Consider the following 23517-nt stretch of genomic DNA (forward strand, 5'->3'; position numbering starts at 1 on the left):
ACCCCCTCCCATGTACCAGCCCAGAATGCAGTCTGGGGTCAAATATGACTCAAACCTTGAAGTGTAGCTACCAGGTGTATGCACCTGTACTAAAAGGGCAAGGTGATTAATTACAGCTTTTTGTTTTGTCAGACTATCCTATTAATGTATATATATGAAGATGTTAAGCAAATACAACTGTGCACTTTCACCTTTGACATGGTAACATGCCTGAAGGAGGGAGAGGCCATAGAAAACAAATATTAAAAACAGTCCAAGCCAAACCGTATCCAGCTTTATTAAAGGTACTTTTCATAAACAATCATGGTAATTCAGGCAGGATATGGGCTACAATCTGCAACATTTTACAACAACTTCAAACTCTCCCTCCCTTCATGGACTACCAAAACTTAAAAAGTTACTATATAAAACCAATGAAGAATCTTCATTTCATACTTTGAACAGGGAAATGTTTAGAGTGAGGGTGGACACTTTCACATTTAGCATGTTGTTTAACAACTTTTCATGAGCCTACCCTGACTTTTAGAGGAAAGCAAAATTAAAACTGCAGAGTTCTTAATCTGAAGATCCACAATATAAAAAAGGAAATGTAGCTCCTTTTAGAGCCCTCACATCCCAATTTGGACATTGGAAGTCTGGATTGCCTGACAGTGACAATGCATTAGGGTGATAAGTCCCAAAATGTCTTTTGCCATACTTAAAGGGGTGATAAGCTATATGCAAAATGACTAAGGAAATGAGAAAAGAGAGGGCATTTAAAACTGCAGTTTTAAAACTGGCAAGCAGGCATGTTGGGAGCTTCAATGCTCGCTCCAATGCATTTCACAAACCTACATTGATATGCAACATCAGGGAATCCCCCCTCCTCATGTCCAGGAAGAGCCCTTCTCTCAAAAAAGAAGGGGATTTTTTTTAAAAATTGGGTTCAGAGAAATAGAATGATACTTGCCCCTGCTGCTCCCCAAAAAACACAACAATGAAGCGTTCTGTGTGCTAACAACATAGCTTAAAAAAAAGTAAAACAAAAAATTCTGCATTGTTATAAAACTTGATAAAAAATAGTATTTCAAACTGTACAGTCACCAGAAGTACACAGTTATCAAAAATTCACACAATTCACTTGGCATCACCAGCACCTTCAGCTTTCTGTGCCTAAAAGAAAAAGGAGAAGCAGTCAGTGCACTGTGCAAACTTACTCACTTCTCACAAAGCAATTCATAACAGAATCTGGGAGGAAACCAATTATAGTTCCCAACCACTGAGGATCTTAAAACTGTGCTCTCTTACAGTAATCAGATAATGTTAATGAAGTGAAATGCAGAATCAGAGGAGCCTTAGAAGCAAGCCTGAAGTTATGCTCTTCCATGCACCAATAGTATTAAAGTAACAGTGCATGACATCAGTAACTATTTAAGCACTGCTGCTTTCAACTAGCACCAAATGACTTTTGTTTTAAGTACACACCAGTTAAGAATGGTGGGAACCAAACAGCCCATAGCAAACCCTTAAATGTAAGTGGGTACATGGCTTATGCCTTAAGCAAATAACAAACAAATCAAATAATCTCTCTTTTTATAGGACAGGCCTAGACCTGTCTTTACCTAATAACACAAAAAAGTCTCAGTTCATTAGAGTAACTGAGGCTACTAGACATGCTGTTATACCTGGTCTGTTTTGGCATCTCCATTTTCTGCAGGGTTGTTTCCATCCTTGCCAGCATCAGCTTTACCCTTCTTTCCCTTGGGTAACTTCTCACCCTTCTGTCAAGTGGTGGGAAGATATTAATATTGTTAGAAGTACAAGCACCTTCAATACCAAACTATGTACCTGCAAGAGCCCAATAACTGGCAAGATGGGGAAACAGTATACTATTTGGAATTTAGATGTAAGTGGGAGAATAGAGTAGTATACACAAGCATTTATCTTTCACCAGAGAACTAAATTTACAGCTTTAATGGAAGTACTGCCTTGAAGTACTTGACCAGCTCTCTCTCACAAATTCTAATGTAACTGAAATAACATCAACAATTTTTTTTGATAAATGCACTGACATTGAACATTTAAGCCTTGATTACTTGTTACCACTAGGCTAGGTCTCAAACTTAAGAGATCACAAAGATATTTCGCACAGTACGTTCATGATATTTTACACTAATTTGGTTCCCATGGTATCAACTTACCTTTGGAGCTACCTTTTTAGGTTTAGGCTCTGGCTTCGGTGGAGCAGGTTTCTAGGAGGAGGGGGGGGAAAAAAAATCAAACAAAACAAACAAAAAACACACAACTGAAATGTAGACCCCACAGGGCACTAATGGCAAGCACTTAGATTTCCCCCCCCCAAATCATGACTTGCCCAAGTTACTTTTAAAGTGGGAAGGCGGTTTGCCCATGTGGGTGGGTTTCTGTCTCAGCTACCACACCACTGCTCTAGCTTGTAATACAGCACAATATTCACACCAGGCAATGAGCGGATAACCTTCTCCCAAGTGACTTACTTATGAGCCTTCTAGAATAATGCAAGATGTTACTTCCAACAAATCTTCAGGGTTAATATTAAGACCAGTATTTTTTTAAAGCATTTATCATGCAACATACCTCATCCCAATAACAAAATACTTACAGCAGATAACCTTGCTGATCTCCGCTGTGGCTATCAAAAAAGAAAACAAATTAACACAACTATCAGAAGAGTTGAAAAGTATGGATTAACAATCTATTGTAAAAACCACAAAGTAAGCTTGGCTATGTCTACACTACAGACCTTACAGTGGCACAGCTGTACCGTTGCAAGGTCTCCTGTGTAACCACTGTATGCCGATAGGAGAGCGTTCTCCCACCAGCATAATTATACCACCCCAATGAGCAGCGGTAGCTTCATTAGCAGGACAGCATCTCCTGACAATATAGCACTGTCCACACTGGCGCTTTTATTGGTGAAACTGATGTCAGTCGTGGGTGTGTTTTCCCCCCACAGCCTTGACTGACAAAAACGATAGTGTAGACAAAGCCTTAGATTCAGAAGTATAAAAAAAGACTAACACTGGAACATTTGACCTGCTTTCTTCACATTAGCATGAGGAACAAAACACATTGCTTAAATGGACAATATGGGGAAACAGCTGCTAGCTCAGTTTATGAAGGCTAAGCTTAAAAGACCTACAACCAGTCTTTCAAGGGTTAATATAAATGAAAAATATGATCTCCCCCTTAAAATGTATCAAAATCAAACCTGTAATCTTGAAATCCAAACATTTAATGTATAAACTTCCTCAGAAGATAAATCTTACCTCATCCTTAACTTTGGCCTTATCGCCCTTGGAATCTCCTTCAGCCTACAATGAAAAGGACTAGTTACACCAAGAAATTAACAGCAGTGAACTAAAAGGCTGAAAAACTACTAGCCTCAAGACACTGCGCTGGGATGCAATTTGTTTGTTTGGAGGTACTTCTTAGATCAAACATGTGCATTAATTTGAACTCTCACTCTGGTGGTGGGGGCCAGACCTGAAATTTACTTTCAGTTTCACCTGAGAGAGTCCTGAGTCCCCAGGATGTCTCCCCCACCCTCCTCAAGCTTGTATGTTTCATTTATTCCACCAGGCTATTGGATTGTCAGCCCAATACACTGTGGTGTGGCTGGGCTGCATGCTATTTAAGATCAGTGCTGTGACACCGGCATCCCCAGGCTTGCTAACCAAAGCTGGAACAGCAGCAATTGCCATGCCATAACGTATTTGGGAGCAGGGATGAACGGTGTGCCTGGACGCCTGGGTTCTGGGGCATGGGACACAGCACCGTATCTCCCGGAGCCTGAGGAGAGGGCGCACCTCATTTGCCCATGGGTGTAATGGGGCGATAGTGGGATCCTCACCATTATAAAGCACTAACGGACCATCTCCCCACTCTACTCCCCGGAGACAGAGTTGAGGGACGGGGATGTAAACGGGAGACCTCGCGCTCCCCATCCGCCTCCAGGATTGGAACCTAGCGCCCAGCGGAGGTGACTAGTTGCCCCCCCCGGGCTCAGGGCCTGAGCTGCCCGAAGGAGACCCTGCTCCCGCTGAGGGCCCCAGCCAGGGCGGTGGTTTTGGCGGTAACTCGGCCCCAGCGCCAGAGCGCGGTCGCTTCCCGCCCTTTCCCGCGCGCTCTCGCCTCCTCTTCAAGGAGGGGGCGAGCCCGCACAACCCCCGCGCGCTCCCTGGCTCTGCGCGGGCACATGCATCAAGCCAGCCGCCCTCCCGCCAAAACCAACCGGATCGAGCCGGCTCCGGCCGCTCGGCCGCCCATTAATCCTACCAGGCCCGGCCGCGGCCCGCCACCCTCTTCATTCGGGCTCCCCCTTCCCCGGTCAGGCTACTTTGCCCAAGGCCATTAACCGCGCGCGACGAGTAACAGTCACGAAGTGGCTCGCGCTGCCCTGCCCCGCCCCTCCCCCGCGACCGTTGGGGCCTCTCCTGCGCGCCGCCTCACAGCCGACTGTTACCGCCCCGAAACGGGGGGAGGGGGAGGGAGAAAGACTAGAGCGGATGGTCCCCCTCAGGAACGGCGGTGGGGGAGGGGGAGGCAGCAATTGGGCCCTAGGACCTGAACCCTGCAAACGGGTAGGGGGTAAAGTAGCTGCCCTCTGGCCGCGCCCCGTACCTTTCTCTTAGGCATGTCTCCGGGCGCTGCGTGAGGAGCTGGTCTGGGCGGAGTGAGAGGGGCTCACGGGGTCCGGGCCAGGCGTTCGTGATAAGAGAGTGGCTCGCCTGGATGGGACACTATGACAGGCGGAGGCGCAAGGCTCGCTGGTCTCTCTCTCCCGACCCCACTAATTTGAATCGGGTGTTTATAAAGTTTTATATAGAGCCGGACGCGGCCCAACCGGTTCCAGCCGGATCCCCACCACCCCACCCGCCCATTGGCCAGCGTGGGTCACGTGGGGGAAGGGCCAAGCGAGGCGGGAGGGGGGGGAGGGAGGAAAAAAAAAAAAAAAAAAGGAGGTAGTGGCGCGCGCAGCTTTGCCCTCTCCTCCCCGCCATGCCAGCGCTCGCGCTGCTGCGCCTGCCACGCGCCCTCCGCTCCCTGCGAACGCTCTGTTCCGGTCCGTGCAGACCTGCTCCGGCAGTCCGCCTCCTGCCCCTGGTGCAAGCCGGGGCCTGCATCTTCAGCACCCCCCACGGCACCTAGCGGGAAGGAGGGGGGGGGCTGGAAAATCTAACCTCCACCCCCTGTGGGGGCGGGCAGCGCTTAGCGGAGACCTGTCAAATATCGGGGGATCTGCACGTTCCCGCTCTCCAAATCGGGGGGGGGGGGAGCTGTGCATTGTACCCGGGCGGGGGAGGGCGCTGTGCCCCCGCTACGTGGGGGTGGGGCTCCGCGAAGTCCTCCCGCAGGTCACGGGCGGGGTTAGAATAGAGCTCGACGTAATGCGAGCGCCCAGCGGGAGAAAGAAGCAGCCTCTGCGCCCCTCCCCGGCCAGCGGGCTGCTGAAATTCCCCCCCCCCCCCCCGCAGCTGGAGCGAGAGGGTGGGGACGGGGGACTGCACCAGCGCTTCAACGTGAGATGGGGGGGAGGCTGGCGGCTCTGGGGCCGGCGCCCCCACTTTGCCCAGGCTTGGCGCTGCCGCCAATGAGCGGGTTGGGCCGGTGGGAACAAGCTCCGCGCGGGCAGCCTCCTTGGCCCGGTTGCACCGCACGTGCAAGGTGCAAGCTTTGCAACCTGGAGCCAGCCCCCCGCCTCGGTGTCTGCTGGGGGCCAATGGGCAGGATCAGGAGCTGTCCCTTCAGCACCAGCCGGACCTGGCGTATCCCCCCAGGCCAGGCACACTCCTGTAGGCCGGTAGGACCACCCCTAGGGTTAGTGACTCCACGCTCCGCTAGACCCGCTCTCCCACCCACAGCAAGCCCCTTGGGAGGCTGCCAGCGCCTTCCCCGGGGAACAAAGCGCCGCTGTCGGGAGGAGCCCAGTCCAGCCAAAGCCCAGCAGCACCTAGACAAAGGCAGAGATCGCCGCAGGTTCACACGCCGCAGCCCACTGATCGTTCCTGAGGTTTAAGCGCCCACCCCGCCCGGCTCCAACGCAAAAAATGAACCGAAGTTTTCTAAATTACAACATGAAATCAGTCAAAATGGCAACTGACCGATTAAAAGGAATACCCAAGTCAATGAGCAGAGGAAGGAGCAGACAACTCAAAGGATAGGGATTGAGTTAAACAACTCGATGGAACTGGGTGCTTTCAGATAATAGTATGCGTTTGGCCATATAAAAACAGATCAACACTAGGCTAATAAGAGAAACTGATTAGAAGCTTCTCTAGCTGAAAACACACCTTTTTCCCCACCCCAATAAACCTGCAAAAGTCCAAGTTTTCCATCACACAGAGGGGAGCTAATCAGTGTTTGAAAAGCCCAGAAAAAATAGATTAAGGACTATTAAACTCAAAAGGTGAAAGTTTGAGTGCCAGTAACCATTACTGATTGCAAATGACTTGTAAAGTCTGCCCCTTTCCACAGGAAGACACAGTTAGAGAAAGACCACATGGTCTATTTTTCATGTACATTTGCTACACTAAAAGCGGCTGATTATTAGGTACATAGTTTAACCTCTGTCAAACTTTTCCCTTTATCCATCTCTAGAAGAATAGCACAGGGCCACTTATTGGGTTGTAACAATGCTCTTCAACTACACAGCAAACCTTCCTAGACAACTTTCCAGTGATGATTATCCATCTTCTATCCCCCTTCCATCAAGTCTTTTACACCATTCTAAACTATGCAAGTTGGACTGCCCCTGTAAAAGGCTTTCAACTCTTTTCCTGTGGGTTTAATCTAATTGGAAAGTCCCATTCCTAAAGGCATATACTTACAAGCTCTGCCTGCTGTTTTTCAGAATCTATTTCTCCCTCTTCCTTGCTTAAAAAAACAACAACATACCCCTGTAGTTTAGGCTGCCCTTGTTTTCATCATACACCTGAAAATATTTTATTTGGCCAAAAACAGGTTGTTGCACAGAACGTATTCTCTGGTTCCTGAAGGGTACAGTGGAAGAGGGCTCCCAAGTACTGTGCTAGGACTCTACATACACTGTAAATTGAGATTACAGAGGAATCCATCTCCTTAAAAATGAGAGATTAGGTTGAAGAACTATTTCCATAGAAGACCTCTTGAAACGTAGAGAAAGAATTAAATGAAATGCAACTAGATAAACACTATAAAATCGACAGCCTCCGTCACCCATAGATTTCACAATCGGGGTAGCATTAGCTATTTACACAAGAGGATGCACTGGAAAGTGGTTTATTCAGCCAATGTCTCAGGATTCCAGCACATCACCCAAACAGAATAAATCAGAAAATCTGCTAATCCACTCCATTTCCACAGGAATAAAGTGGGGAGTTATACATAGGTTAAGGAACAACATTACATTAGACCCAGGCATGTTCTTTATTAAACCTTAGAAAAGCAACTCCCTCTAGTTTAAAATGTTCAGCTCATTTTAGAAATATGTTTTGTATTAAAATGCTTTATTCATAGTTTGACATTTTAATTACCCTCTTCACAATCATTTTCAGTGTGCTACGCAGCACTTAAATTTTTTAAATCTGCATTTTTATCTGGAGGTAAAAGGAACACGTTAAAAGCTGCTGTTACAGTTGAATATGCCTTAGAAACAAGTTGTGGAGACATTTTCAGTTGGTTTTGACCATACAAAAAACACACAGAAATCAGAAATGAAGAAGAACTAGAAGGTTAGATAGTCCATCTCCCTGCCAGTAGGGAATTCAAATCAGGTAATACAGTGCCAAACTGAGTCTTTCCCATCATCTAATTACTCCACAGCCATGCAAACCATCCATATTAAGAGCTACTACATGTCATCTTTAAACCATACTGAGTAAGAAACATGGATTGGTCACAGTCCCCCTGTCCTGAGCTAAGACCATTCTTATACTCTGAAGCAGAATGGGAAAGCTGAACATGTGGGTTGAGTATTATGCTCATTTAATAGACCATAACCTAGCTGGCTTTAGCCAAGTTCTCTCCCTGCCTCAGACAAGTTCTTTTTAACAAGGTATTTGATTCACAGCCAGTTCTTTCTCCACACCCCCTCAAAAATAAAGTATTATTTCTGATATTGGAAAAGACACCTGTGCCCTTGCTTAAATATTGCAGAGAGGATGATGGAACAAGAATGCAAATATAAGATGATGCTTAAGGGCTTAATACAGCATGGCTGACAGTGTATATTTTGCTACAGCTCTTTGAAAGTCAGCAGCAGATGTATCAAAACCTGGAACAAAATGATAACGAGTTCAAAAGAGCAAAATTCTACAAGAAAAGTTTGAGAATATTTTTTGCCACAGCTCATAACATGTCCCCACCATAAACAAATCTTTCCACACAGAATGGGAATAGCGTGCTTCTTTTTTGGAAAAGCTTACCACCCATTTTACGATAATAAACAAATCTCACTGCAAGTGGCAGTAGGAATTGAAGCACAGGGTCCAGTGTAGATTTAAGGGAGGATTGGGTTGTTCTGTCTCAGCTGACTCACAAGGGGACTTAACCACATTGGAAGTTAATTCTAGTCAAATGCTTGTCACAAAAACACCCAGAGATGTAAAGTGTCAGGCAGCAGAGATAAGAGAGGGTGCATTGTATTCCTTTCTCCATTTTTAGTGACAGGAGGCAAGAACATCCTGCCACATCACCTTTCTCAGTGGCATTTACAGAACTAGAAAGCCTTATAGTATTCAGCCTCTGCCCTTTGGAGAGTGCCACTGGAGATATAAAATCTTGTACCAGTTCTGCATCATCACCGAGGAACCCTCCCACCCCCGACAGTGAATTCCTCTGGCCAAACAGTTGTGTTATTTCTAACACTGCTGATATTCACCCTCACAAGACCCACCTAACATCAAGGTCATGCAGACACTGTACACAATCTTTCAAGGAAGTCCACTCTTTTGTGCTCCAGAGCCTGCAGAAAGCCCTGGATTCGCCTTTCCCGCAGGGCAGTGCATTTCTGCAATAGTGTCCATCGGCGCTGAGAGTCTCCATGGGATGCAGACCCTTCCTGTTGCAGTTTGTTTGTCACATAAGCCTGGTCATTTTCCAGCTGCTGCCGCTTCCTTTCCTCCATGTGCAAATCTCTGGCCTTCTGAAGTGAAAAGCAATAGAGTATTAGTATTTTCCTGGCCCTTTCGGCTCATTCCTCTTTCTGTGGGACAGATAACACAGCAGAACAGGCTGCAGCAAAAATAAGTCTCTGCTTACTTAGCTATCAATCTGTAGATAAAACCCAAAATAGGCCCTGTATGAATCTCCTGTAATGTTAGGCAACTGTTTGATTGGCTGGAAAAGGTACAGGGAAATCCTTAAGGAACCCTTCACTGAAACTTAGGTCTGGTCACACACTGACTCACATTTAGAATGGAAAAAAGGCTGTGACTGCCAGTGGAAAAACCTCAAGTATCTGAATCAGAGATAAACAAACTAGTTTACAACAGAGCTCTCAAACCACAAACCCATGTATACATAAACAGTCCCTGTCAAAGCCATCCCAGAATCTTGGAAACCTGTTCTCACAGCAGTTCAAAGGTGGCATGATAGGAAACAGCCTAATGGTTTATAGGGCAAGTCTATCATCTGATGACCAGCTGGTTGAAGTAATCTGCTTCAGCAGAAAGCAAAAGCAGGCTCACCACACCACCCAGATGACACTTTGGACTTAATAATGCACTGATTTAAGACACAGTACGGGGGCTATAGAAATGTAAATATGGTAACCTGTACATCTATTAAGTATTGACATTTTCTAGTACAGAAGTACTTTCAGATTTCTCTCAGCATCATATTTTGAAGTAACTTTTGAATGCTAGAAATCTACATGAATGGAGACTGGGGAGTTTTAAATGGATTTAGGAGTCTCCCCAACTTTTTCCACAAAAAATAAGCTTTGATCTAAAAAATGTTACTAAACTTTGAGGTTGTGACAACAAGATGCCAAACATACCAAGGCAGTGCTGTCCTTTCAAGTAAGCGACAAGACAAACAGTAGCTCTAAGAAGTGTGAATGACCCCCAGCTCACTCCAGTGAGGAAGTCTATATATGACATTTTAGATACTAGTATAACTCTTTTGCTGCTAACTCCTCATGTGCTTGGATGAGCCATTCAATTGAGGTATGTTCCACAGACGTAGGGTTATCTGTTTGAAATAACTCAGATAACTGAATTCTCCCACACAGGTTTTCTGCCTCTGGACAGAGTGACATGGCGTCTGTTTACCAGGAGAGACCTGATGTCTTGATTTTGATGTAAGTGGCTTGCTGACCAATCTGTCATTAATCATTTGCACTACCCTCCTCCCTGTTTATAGAACAGCTCCGATTTCAGCTGCTTCGCAATTACACACCAGTGCCATGAACCAGCTCCCAGCCTCTCTATTGAATTGTGGGCCCACTGTAGAGCAATTAAAGGGATGCTCTAAAGCCTGAAGTTGTATGATCTGGGATTAGAAGGCCCCAGCCTCTATATTGCACACCCTACCCTGTAGGATGGCAGAGAGCACAGTGAAACGGTTTAGCCCAATAGAGGCAGAGGGAGAGGAACATAACTCTCCAATATTCCCAGACAGAGATAAATACTTTCAACATGACCCTTCTGCTAGTCTTCAAAACCTCAACTGTACCAGCCCTTCTCTGCTCCCCAGCCTCCAAAAGCTGTCCTGACAGTGCAGAAGCCCCCTCCCAGAATAGACCCCTCCAGCTGATGAAATATACTTTCATCTAACAGAAGTCAAACCATCAAAACCCCATCACATCTTCATTGACATACTTCCTTCTTGCCAGAATTCATCCCACACCTATGCTGACCCTTCTTGGTCTTGGATGGGACTTTCTTCATGTGCCATCAACCCAGCTCCTTACTAAGGTTCAGCAGTTACTTTAGAGTGGCAAGGAGATCTCCTCCTGCAAAGTCTGAATGCACACCCAGCAGCATGTACAACTGCTGATACCCTGTAGAGACAGCAGGCCCGGAAATCTAACAATGGTTCCATGTAGCAATGTGCAGCACTAACCAAAGATTAAGGCTGCCCCAAGTAATCTTGGTTATTCTTTTAATTAAGGCTCTAGCAACTCTCCTTAAAATGGGGAAACGAGTGACAGTGCTAGTAGCTGGAAAACACTGAGTTCCGGTAAAATTTGGTCTAGCAACAGTAACTCATTTTAAATAGAGTAACTTTTTTTTAGTAAGTCCTTGTATTTGATCATATTCGTTAGTAATATATGGGAACATAACCAAGTAAAGCCAAAAACAAAATTAGAAATTCACACAAGTTTTGGCTAGAATCTCTAACCAACTTCTGCAGAAACGCCCTCAACTGATTTCCTGTTGCCATGAGATAGCTGGCCTAATGACTGTATGTACGGGGCTAACAGATTTGAAGCTATTATGACAGCTAGCCACAGTCAGTTTCACTGCTGGCTGTTTTAATAAACCATATTTAAGAAGCTGTAGCACTGAGATTAAATCAATCTAGATCAGGAAGAAAACTAAATGGAAAGCAGAGACTTACTACATGAATAGAATGGCATTAAAAACATGAATTTGAGTATTTTTCAGAAATCTGCATGTTTGAAAGGGACAGGATAAGAATGCTCCCAGAGAGTTGTGGATTCACATATTAATACCTTGGGAAACGGGGTTATCTACATATAGGTGACATTTTAGCCAGGCTAATACATGCATTGTAATCAAACCCTATTATACCATCAAAATATGAGGCATTTAAAGCAATCTAGTGAAACTGGGGGAATTTGTTTAAATTTTATGTTTTCATCACTGAGGTACAACCCAAATTACATGAGCAGTGACAAGCTGATAAGTAGCATGAGGCATTATTAGGGCTTTTCACCTTCTCTTTACTTGTAGAGGAAGTTGGATATTTAACTGCTGCCTAGAACCCAAAGTTGCTGGATACTTCTATTAAGATCATCATCAGTTGATGAGTTAAACGTATTGCAATATGTTCAGAATGAACACCCTAATGAGGTGAACAGGACAGGTCTCCCGGATGTCAGAGCTGTTTCTATTATCTGCAAACTCAGGCAAACACTATTGAATGAGGTCAGCTCAGCACTGCCTCAGATTTTCTAGGCCATCATTATTATAAAGGCTAGAAATTGTATGAAACATTCTGCAGAAACCACCCCAGCCACCAGACATCACTGTATTCACCCCACTCCTGCACATCTGCCGTAGGCCACTAGTGAAACAGTGTATGACTAGACACATCATTAGTGTATTCAAACATGGTTAATTTCAATGTTTCTAATCCTTACTAGGTTACTTTACATACATGCTCTCCTGTCCTCCAGCACATTACTGTTTTGTGTAGACAGTATATTCTGCCTTGGGCTCTTCCTCTCTAATGCTCTTACCTGTAAAGCACTATGGTTCATCTGGAACCGAAGGACAGCCTCACACAAGTTCCAGAAGGAATATTCTGGCCACAGCACAGATTGAAACACCAGGCATGAGTGAGATGTCTGCAGAAAGCAAGATCACCAAGAATTTAGTAACCTAGGGATGAAAATCATCAAGAAGTGGCTCCGTCACTCACAAGCTATGCCAGAGCTTCCCAGCCAGGGGCTCATATAGGATTTGTTGATCAGGTCCTGCCTGCATGCGTACGTGAGGCTGTCCAGATACGTTATTCCAAGAATTACAATACAGCCTGATTTATCCGGTTCATTGTGTGACATTTTAATAGGAACAGGCTGGGAAGCTTTAAGCAACAAACATCCCTCAGAAGGGAAACATACCATTTGGAGGAAGAGGGTTTAAATTAAAACCACAACAGCCAGGAAATTCAGAGTCAGCTCAACACTTCCGTTTTCACCTGTTTGTTTCTACTGTTGGAACTACAAGGGTCTTCCATCCCCAGTACAACATGCAGGCAGGGTTAGACTATTACATTGGTCTTAGGAGGAACTATTGCTAACAAATTAAGCATCGAGCCACACAGGATGGCAGGTTCATATTAGGGATCAGAACATGACCTCTGGACCACCATTTAACATAAGACATCTTGTGCGATTCCTTTTTGCCCTCTCTTAATATCATTGTAACTGCATATTGGATTTGAGAGACATAGCACAGTGGTAACATCATAGGACTGGGAGCTAGGATCTCTCCAGTTAAATCTTGGTTTTGCCATCAACTCCTTCTAAAGGCTTTTGGAAAGTTATTTAATTCTTTTACTAGAATTTCTGCAAGATGTGGATACTGCTTACCTTCCAGGGACATTGCCAGGACAGGTTAATGTTTGTACAGTTCTTTGAAGATTTACTAAGCACTATATAAAGTCTTGGAGAACTTAAAATTCTTTTTTGTTGCAGAGAAACATAAAATTTTTCTAAGACATTCCCTTCCAAAATTTCAAATTAGCTTCATCTACATCAGAATAACTCCTGCTTCGGGGCTGTCGTTGTATAGGAGATACTGCAGTGGTGACGCTGGAGGTATGTGGAGCCCTCACACCCATTTAGTAACTTCTCCACAATGTCTGATCCATTTCTTGGCCACTTCCTCCCATTCTCCAGTGTAGACTAGAAGTTGAACAAACTCATTTTACCAGCACAGCACAAATACATGGCATAGAAGTATTTGTCAGACATATATTTTTGGGTGACAGATGTTGTGCCCTTCTTCTGTGTTGCCATTCGGTTTGTTGTATGTCTACATTACATGACCACAACATGAGGTGACGTAAGAATGAAGAGAATCAGGAATTCAGCTGGTAAGAACCTCCAACTCTAATATTCTCAGAAACTGCTATTTTGGAAAATGTGCTGGTGAAGGATGCCAGATTGACAGAATGAAGAACTTCATTTATAGTAAGTGCTGTAGGAATGTATGTTTCCCACTAATGCCCTGTCAACTTGGCTGAGGCACTGCCTGGAGGGACCCTTAATGACGTGGTTGACTCTTCAAGATATCAATCCTTACCTCACTGGTGAGATGACGAATGAAAGTAGAGAAAGCAACATTTGCTTATGATGTTCACAACTGTCCAGAGTACACTGTACCCCAAACTTTTGGAGGAGGAGAGGACGGGACAATTTGGAAGCGAGTCACAATTCAGATTTGAGAACATCTGCAAACTTGTCATCTGCAGAGCTGGTAACTGAGACTTGGTCAGTGGTTGTTTAAAGGCAGCAGGTAGTTTAGGGTCCATTTCCCCTCCAAATTTAACTCAAGAAATAGTCTGAGTCCAACATGCTGCTGCATTGTTTGAAGCCCAAATTCACAGTGCTGCCCAGGTGTGTAAGAAACAGAAAAGGAAATCAACAGGGAACGGATCTAATTCCATTAATCAAGCTGAATAAAGTGCATAAATAGGGACAAGCTAGTCTTAAATTTATGATTTTTAACCGGATAGTGTCCTTTTAAACCTTTCCCTTTAAACATTCACAGCTGAGTGGATGTGCATCACATGTTCCTTCCATCATATCCCATGGGTATATGTGGCCAGACTGGTTAGTTCCCAGCTTTAGATAATCTAAAACTAGGACTGACATGAGTGAGAGAATGAGCAAGGAAAGTATGAATCAGTCTCTTCACCAACTTGTGAACTAAACTAAGTTTGTGATCTCTTATTTTAAGTGTTTTCAGGACAATAAAAGTCTCCAGTTTGTTGCACTGGAGTGTATTTTAGAGCACCATGAAGGTCAGGAAAGATGGAAAAACCTCATATTGGGGACTTTCCCTGAGACTTATGCCATTCAGCAAATTGCTGGTGCCAAGGCATGACTGGTTCTCTCACTTCAGCTGACTCCTGGGCTCAGAAGAAAGGCCTGTTATGCAAACATGGAATATTTTCAGGACAAGACAGAGCTTTTACCTGCCAGAGCAAGAAGTCACTAAGCCGGACTTCTCCAGAGGTCCGTATCAGGAGGTCTGGGTTGGGGGAGTTGTTGGTGTAGAGACATTTATCGAGCAATGACTCGGACACATCGCTGAGAGAGAGAGAGACAGACAGACAGACATCCCATTAATAAGATCACTTTCAAAGCCTGATGATGAAATCACTATGAAATCAGAGTTACTAAGCCTACTTACAACGGTATGAATTTGCTGTTCTGGCCCCAAGAGCATTTCATTGGAGCTTTAGGAAACATGCTAGACAGACAACAATAGAGACTGAAGAGATCTACAGTCCAAACAGCGGCAGGACAAGCTCCGTACCCTCTCCTGACCATTTCAACTCTACGCCTTCCAGCATAGAGAGGGGAGTTCAGTCTCTATGATCCATTTAGCAAAAACAACGAGAGTCCTGTAGCATCTTAAAGACTAACAAATTTCTGCAGGCATAAGCTTTTGTGGGCTGCAACCCACTTTGTCAGATGCAGCCCACGAAAGCTTATGTCCGCAGAAATTTGTTAGTCAATAAGGTGCTACAGGACTCTTGTTGTTTTTGTTGTATACAGACTAACACGACTACCCCTCTGGAACTTATGATCCATTTGTTATTTGACCTCAAAACTTAGACTGCCAGCAAGGAAGCCAACAGTCAAGGATGGATCACTTATTCTATTCATTCCCTCTGAAGCACCTGGCATTGGCCACTGTTGGAAGACAGGATACTGGGCTAGACGGACCATTGGTCTGACCCAGTGTGGCCGTTCTTATGTTCTACTTTTATGTCACATACACCAGAACTGAAGTGAGACCCTCCAACTCATTTTTGTTCTGTTCAGGTTCTTGTAGCATACTCCTCACCATGTTACCTAAGGTCACAAAAAAGGCTTTCACATAGTAATTTTCAGTCACTATAAACCAGTCTGTTTGGAATCAGTGAACGGCCTAAGGGCCAGAAGGGCAAACATGACAAAGTATTGGGTGAAATTTGCAAGGAATCATCCTGTTTTTACAATACATTAACTGAATGACCAGACCACACCCAGCATCCTTTTAAAGAGCAGCTTGTTACCCCCCCTCAAATGTGGTAAACAGCGGTAGAGGTGGATTGACTATTTGGTGAAAGACCTTGTAAACCCAGCCCCCCTGAATTCTTTACTACCATATGTGGAACATTCCACATTGAAGTCTTTTGATCAAGAGCAGTTGTTTCCCCTCCAAGGATTATCTCTGTTACTTATTTCATGCCACTGTCCTAATGGTGACACCCAGAAATGGACTGGATTTTAAAGCAACAGTTCTTAGGTTTTCACACCCATGGAAGACTGCACAGTCATGCCAGAAGCTGTGAAAGGACGTGGGTTAGACTAGGGTAATTAGAGCGAGACACATGAGTTACCTGGGTTCAAGTAGTCCTTGTTCCACACCCCAGGCCATCTCTCTCACTGCATTGCTGATTTCGTGTCTTGACGTGTATGCAAAACAGACATTCAGAAAACATCTGAAAAATGTGAAAGAAAGTAACTCAAGGAAGGACCCAAAAGATAACAGAAAAAAATCTCCCTAGAACACTGATGCATACTTGTTGGGAAAAAGCAGAAAGTGTCTGTTGAACTTCCATTTCTAAGGGCATGTGATGGATACAGTATCTCTGCAACTTTGAATTGTGCACTACTTACTTGTTGTAGTTCCTGGTTGCCAGGACAGCCTGGGCAATCAATTCCTGAATATCCAATGGCAGAAGTGGTAGGTCCCCAAGAACACGGATACGCACACCATGCTTCTTCAAATTCTCCCTACACAGAACAAGAAGGATGAGGACAGAGCTTGGCTCTGTCCAACAGCAGGCAGGCCAAACCCTATTGCCTGTAAATTACACCTGGCACTCCTAACATTTGTTATGGAAGAAGGGGATCTTGACATCACAGGCAAAATTAAGACCTGATGTAACTGTCAAAGAGGCCAGTAATGTTGAAATTACTTACAGGTGGCCTGAATTTGACCATCTCTAGAGCTCTAGCCATTTCTTCAAGGGAAATTTAAAAACAAAAACAACCCACAAGATTCCTCACACACAGAAATAGCTCAGTAATTGTTCAAAAAAAGAATCAATATAAGCATCATAGTTGTGGGATTGTGCATTCTGTTCGCCATACTTTGATGCAATTAAATTCATCATATGAAAGACTTTTATACAAGTGATCATTTTCCTGCATTTTACTAAGCAGAAATTAAGAGGAGGAACGGGCAACTAGAATTAATAATGGCTATTCACCTATCAGCACAACTAATTTCCAGTTGGAGGGGAAACTAGTGCATTGACAAGGGAAAAACAATGCCAGCCGGAAACATGGTCACTATTTCGTTATTCTGGACAGACAAGACACTGTCCTAGTAACGCTACCCTGAAAGCAACAACCACCTCTGTATTCCAGTACCAGCTTCTGAGCAGAGAATGACAACAGTTTCGAGTCCAGTACACTGCAAACTGGTGCTATACGCAAGTGTTCAGCCTACCTCAGTCCTGACCTACAGCACCCCTCTAATATTTCTGACCCTCTCTATCTTTGCCAATTCACCCAAATACTGAACTATGATACCCCAGCCCCCATTATTCTAACCCTGTCCCCTGACAGTTCTTCTGATGTCACAAACATCAGGGCTTTCATTCTTTTTTTTGTCCCATATTGCTTGCAGACACAAATAAATGTGCCAAGTTGTTGAACCATTAAAATACCTCTGTGGTCATCTAAATCCACAAAGAATCCAGGTCTCCAGCTGGAGACATATACAGCTGCTTTCAATGATTTAATGAAAATTAACACATTGCAACATCACTTTTAACATCCTTTACTGCCATTCTCCCCTTTCCCCGCATTTATTTCGCCCTTTCCATATGGCCTTAGAGGATCTTACTGTTCTTCCAGCAGACGGCTAAATTTTTGCCTCGCCAGCTCCATCAGCCCATCCACCTCCTCCGTGGAGCGTTTAAAGTTCTCAATGCTAAATGCATAGACAGTGACCTCCCGGATATCCAGATTCAAACACCACCGCAGCGTCTGCAAGAGGAAAAATTTAGTCATTTAGAGCACCAGGTCTCAGCAAGTGAGTGAACTTCACTGCAGTTCATCACTACACTAATAATGACTGGGACAAAAAGAAAAAGAAAAAGGAGAGGATCTACAATGGTCCCAATCCTATAAGGATTTCAGATTCACCGCAAAGGACTCTGGAAAAGAATCTCAACTTGAACAAATGCACCCTTTCTTTACCACTGCACAGAACCTAAACTCCGAGTGTAACTGTAGAGTCTGTTACAGGGTAGGTTACAGTGTGTTTCGAGAACAGCCAGTGAAACAGAAAGAGCATTTAGGAACATAGGAATTGCGATAATGAGTCAGACTAGGATCAGTCTAGTCCAGCACCAGATATCTCACAAGAAACTTACAGTAGGCAGATATGCGATAGCCCATCTTCCTTGCAAGTTTCATCTTGACCCCTAATAATTAGACACTGGCATAAACCCTGACTCATGAGGCTTTATATCCCTTCCAGAGCATTCAAAACAAAACAAAACAAAACTAGCAACTGTTTGAACTCTGGATATTCTTGTTATCCATATAAATGTCCAAAACCTATTTGAATGTTGCAAAGTTCCTGGCCCCAACAACATCAGATGGCAATGAGTTCCACAGTCTAATTATGCATTGTGTGGGAAAAATATTTCCTTGCATCAGTTTTGAACTGGTCACCTTTCAATTTCGTTAATGTTCCAATTTGAGCATCTTTGTTACACCGCACATGCTTGTAATAAACCAACACTTCCACCAGTCACTCATTATGGCCAAGAACATGGAACGGTTTGTAGCCACATAAGTTATAACAACAAGGAGCATCTTGGAAGCCTAGGTGCAGGGATGAGCCACCTTCATAAAATCAACATCCAGCAGAAGGCTCACAGATGGTTGAAAACATTTACAGTACTTAAGCCAGAGAGACTGAGCACTAACCCACGGGGAAATCACTTTTTGTAGCATACAAGAGAAAAGATTATATGTAATATAACACTGCTTGTGTTGATTCACAGTAACTACACCTGTTTTTCCCCTGAGTGGTCTAGCAAGGGCATTGACACTCAGGCTTCCAGCCCCGCCTCCTGTCTCTCTCCCTTCTGACCAGGATTTCCAAGCTGAACAGTTTCCCTGCCTTCATTGTATTATTCCCAGCAAAAAACAGATTGCCTAAACAGGCCTGCTTGCTTTCTTCTCACAGACTAACAACAGTATAACGATCCACAGTTGTAAGTTACCACACAGTCCTTCCTCAGAAAGCACTACAGAGAAAACAAATTCAAAGCAACAGAAGAACCTAAATGCATGCTAATTATCTTACTAGAGATTATCCGCCCCTCCCCCACAATCTACGCAAACAATCCTTCCAACCCTTCCTTAAGGACTAGGGACGTCCATGGACTGGAGGTCCTATATGTTCACTGGATCAGAACCAAAAGCCCTCAACCTGTTTAAAACCAGGCTATTAGTCCAAAAATCCTGAAAGGATTTGGATGCTGGTCCCTGGAGAATATGGTAGATCTGAGAAGAGAACTCAGGAGTCCTGACTCCCAGACCAAGCATCTAAGTACCAGATTCCACTCCCATTAAGAAGGGGGACAATTGTCATGCACTAAGAAAGAAAACACTGATGAAAACTGGAACAAAGGATCCAACATCCAAACCTCTGGCACCCAGAAGCATCTATATAGAAGGTCTTCCCCACCTGTGCCAGTTTGTCGAAGCCCTCTGAATGCCCCTGTTGCCTCTTCACATGGCACTTCTGAGCATAACGGCGATTCCCATCCATGATGAATGCAACATGTTTGGGCATCGGACCTGCCTAGATGACAAGAAGGAGAAAGACTAAACAGACTAGAAAGCTAACAAGCAACTTGGATTCCCACTTCAATTAGCTTAACCCACCTAGCTCCTGGCAATGCTGCCCCTTTACAGGGAGTGCATTAGATGGATTCCATATTAAAGTTTGGGGGCAGAGAGGAAACAGGATAGCGAGAGAAAGACAGAAGAACACAGGCTACTAGATGTACGTACAGCTCTTTGGTAACCCTCGTTTAGAGTCCACTTGAAGCACTATGGCAGTGGCACTCACCAGTAACTGCCTATGGCTGCCCCTTACTCTGTTGTGTGACAGAGAACTGAACATATTTAGGATACAAAAGAGCCTGCAACAGCACTATGAAGTGATTGCCACCTTCTTTCAGTGAAGACTCAGCAGGTGTTCCATGTCCTATGCTGCCAGCATTTCCTATTTTGGTGTTCAAGAGAGGCCACAGACCCAACTCATTTACATGCAGAAAAATCTGAGTTTCACTGCTAAGGTCAATATTTTCTCCCCTTAATTTCGCTAGGCCTCTACAGCTCTTTTTGAGCATGGAAAGAGATGCTTATGTTAGTCCCAGCATACATTTCGAGATTTGCTCGCAGAGGGTACAGCAGACACACAATCTTCTGGAACTATTGGGATGTTTTACATTCAACATAAATACTTTAAAAAAAAAAGAATTATATTAATCTAAAATATACTATCTAATTATCTTGCATCCCTCCCAGCCCCTTTTCAATTGTCATATGATTTTAACAGCCATTATTTCTCAAACCACTAGATAAACATGAATGTGTTAAACCATTTGAAAACTAGGATTTTCATCTGCTTTCAGATGGTAAAATGATTAATTTCTTGCCTTAGCGATTCTTGTGATGCTGGCTGTCAGAAATGAAATGAGAGAAAGGGCAAGAAGATAAGACACATTATTTTAAGATTCTTTATCTCTTGATCAGCCAGGACTATAAATATTGGAAGTCTGGGAATCCCACCTTGCTAGTGACATCAATTATGGCTCTGCTCATCTACAAGACTGAAGCCAGTGTAATCTTCCATCCCTGAATAAAATTTAGGAATGTACTTTTAGTACTAATGTTAACATGTGTTCCTGTATAATGGCATTTTCTTACAGAAGAAGTCACAGTGATAGTTCTTTTCTCGAATATGGAGAAGCAATCTTGAAAATTCTTGGTTGTGACAGGCAGCACTGAGTTTTATATCTTACCTTTATAATGTTGGCACAAAATTTCTGTATGATGGTCAGCTCTCCTTCTTTGATCCATGACATGGCCTTACCCACAGCCTCTTTTTGAGAGGCAGGATGAGAAAAGGAGCAAATGAATCAGGAGGATCTGTCTGAGCCCAAAGCAGTAAAAATAGTCACTTTAGAAAAGTCAGCTTTAGTCACTCATCTAATAGGTTTTTTTACTACTTATCTACGAAAGTTAGAAAAATAGAACATGCAATCACAGGGCAGGATAGCTTAGGAATGTGATATGGAGTCTTGCAGCTTTATACTGCCAGTACTGGGTGGTAACAAGCAAAAATTGTTACCACCTGATAACTTGTTCAATGGCCTGGGTGAAACAACTTGTTGGGTCTCAGTATAGTTTTCAGAGAATAAGCACAGACATTACAAAAGCCACCACCATGGTTGTCATTAATTGGTCATCAGTGAAGACAAGGACTAATTAACTGATCTTAGAGACAGCACTTCTCTTTCATCCACAGAAGTGCTTGCTCCAATTTAAGGGCAATATACATTGTCAGGAGATGAGTCTCTTTCCTGTTGCCGCTTGTGCTATTTCTGTTCTGTAAAACAAAAGGACTTCAGCCTCTACAGTTGTCAAGGCAGAACCTTTCACAGCACTAAATTCACATCAAATGCTGATAGATCCCATGTATGCTTGGCCCGTTTATCATGTCTGCGACAATTTGCTGAGCTCCCAGAAAATCCTTTACTTCTTTCTTCCAACTAGGGCTCTGAGCTATATCAACCTTCAGCTAAAGGCAGGCAGATGGACAGAGAGCCTGGGGGTGGGGAAGGATGGTCCAGTTCTAACTGTGTAATACGCTCCCAGGCCTTGTTTTGAATCTATCCTGGGCCCTGGGTGAATAGATGGGACGATTTCTTCACCCACTGCCTCTTAGATTCCCCTCCCCTTCCTCTTCTAGAGAAAATGTCTGGCCAGGGACTCATGGCAGCTCAGCCACCTCCCAGAACTTGGGCTCCATTACCAGAGCTTTCCCATCCTCTCCCAACAGGAGCCTCTGGCTCCCAAGGCCTTAGCCCTCCTGCCTAGCCACTGACAATATTACCCAGCTCTCCTACCGTACGTGTCAGCCGTAGATCTCAAGGGGCTTTACAAAGGACCATTATCACTGTGATACAGATAGGGAAACTGAGGCACGTGGCGGGGAAGTGACTGGCCCAAGGCCACCCAGCAGGCCGCTAGCAGAGCCGGGGTTAGAGCCTAGCTATCCTGAGCCCCAGCCCAGTGCTCTGTCCACTGGGCCATACTGCCTCATACTGCTTTCCCCTGCCGGGTCAGGGCACAGGCTCCCCCCAGCTGAGGGGAGCAGGCGCGCTACGGTACGTCCCGTCCCGTCCCGTCTCGTCTCGGAAGGGGGGGGCGGATCTCCCCTCCCCGCCTCTCCCCCCGCGCCTCAACCCCGAGCCGTACCTCTCCCGCAGCAGCTTCCCGGTCCCCGACCACCAGGGTGATGACGTGTCCCTGTTCCTCTCCTTACGTCATCAGCACGCACGCACGGTGGGCGCATGCGCCGTGGGCACGCTGAAGCTGCGCAGCCTTTAATTATCCCCTCCCTCTCCCCGCCTCTTTCTTCCTCCTGCCAGCGGGGCCTGGCGCGGGGAGGGGAGGGGCGTGAGCCGGCTGAGGCGCGCGCAGGCTTGGGGGAGGGGAGCTGAAGGGGTCAAGAGGCGTTGGGACCCCCCGCACGCGTACAGCGGTGCTGGGGTGAAGGCGCCTGAGGGGGGTAGAGCGGGCCCCTGAAGAGCCGGGGTGGGCCCTACAGGCGCGAGGCGCCTCTCTAAGCCCAGGCCCACCCCTGCCCGCCCGCGGGGGATGCCCTGGTGCTGGCAGCTCGCGCCTTGAGAAGGGGGCCGCACGGCCCCCCGCGCTGGGCGGGGACGGTTAGGGGCACAGGAGGGTGTGTGGGGCGGCTGTTCCAGGCGAGCTCCATCGCAGCCCATTGACATCCTCCCCTCGGCCAGCCCCAGCAGCACGCAGGCCTGTCCATTCCTGCCCCACAGCCGGGGGTGTAGTTTGGGGTGGGGGCTGAGGAGCATTGCCCCCCCCAAAACTGCAAGCCTGAGGCAGGCACAGAATTTGCTCCCCATCCACCTGTGTACAGCCCAGTTGACCTGACTGGATCTCCCTGCCAAAGCCAGAAGTCAGACTAGGGCTGTCTCCATATCCCCAGGCCTTTGCGTACCAGGCCGGGGACATTTTAAAATGGGGCCTGATTGTTACTCTGATTTTTTTTGGGGGGTGGGTGGCACAGCCACACACAAGCAGATAACGCCATTTTCACATGCACCATCCTTTTGTCAGCGTTGGCTAGGTTATTTGGCTCCTTCCTGCACCAGGTGGCTCCAGTCACTGTTTGCCTTCAGCTACTGATGAAACCGGTAACAATGAGGGTAGGACACCTAGCAGGCTTTGCTGCCTCACATGCCATTGAGCAGCAG

General features: G+C 45.3%; 2 protein-coding genes across 8 annotated transcripts; both read right to left on the bottom strand.

Annotated features, from left to right (window-relative positions):
• Window positions 1–252: 252 nt before the first annotated feature.
• Window positions 253–4890, bottom strand: HMGN2 (high mobility group nucleosomal binding domain 2). Its single transcript, XM_067543326.1, has 6 exons — window positions 4642–4890; window positions 3288–3332; window positions 2621–2650; window positions 2181–2231; window positions 1665–1760; window positions 253–1152 (listed from the first exon to the last, which is right to left on the bottom strand). The coding sequence occupies exons 1-6, from the start codon at window positions 4654–4656 to the stop codon at window positions 1117–1119; spliced, it is 273 nt and encodes a 90-aa protein (XP_067399427.1). The 5' UTR covers window positions 4657–4890; the 3' UTR covers window positions 253–1116.
• A 1081-nt stretch (window positions 4891–5971) lies between these two features.
• On the bottom strand, window positions 5972–22612 carry DHDDS (dehydrodolichyl diphosphate synthase subunit). 7 transcript variants are annotated; one of them, XM_067543330.1, is made up of 10 exons: window positions 22490–22547; window positions 21568–21617; window positions 21031–21161; window positions 19686–19802; window positions 17826–17968; window positions 16589–16705; window positions 16309–16410; window positions 14893–15007; window positions 12428–12535; window positions 5972–9142 (listed from the first exon to the last, which is right to left on the bottom strand). In XM_067543330.1, exons 3-10 carry the CDS (start codon window positions 21091–21093, stop codon window positions 8906–8908), a joined length of 1002 nt encoding a protein of 333 aa, XP_067399431.1. In that variant the 5' UTR covers window positions 21094–21161; window positions 21568–21617; window positions 22490–22547; the 3' UTR covers window positions 5972–8905. The 7 variants fall into 7 exon arrangements, with proteins under 7 accessions (XP_067399431.1, XP_067399433.1, XP_067399429.1 ...); XM_067543332.1 differs by having other exon boundaries at window positions 21031–21157; window positions 22490–22538; XM_067543328.1 differs by lacking the exon at window positions 21568–21617 and having other exon boundaries at window positions 22490–22612.
• Between the last annotated feature and the right edge of the window lie 905 nt (window positions 22613–23517).

This window comes from Emydura macquarii, unplaced genomic scaffold (genome assembly GCF_026122565.2).
Source record: "Emydura macquarii macquarii isolate MOO-44397 ecotype Brisbane River unplaced genomic scaffold, CSIRO-AGI_Emac_v2 contig_820, whole genome shotgun sequence".
NCBI classification, from domain to species: domain Eukaryota; kingdom Metazoa; phylum Chordata; order Testudines; family Chelidae; genus Emydura; species Emydura macquarii.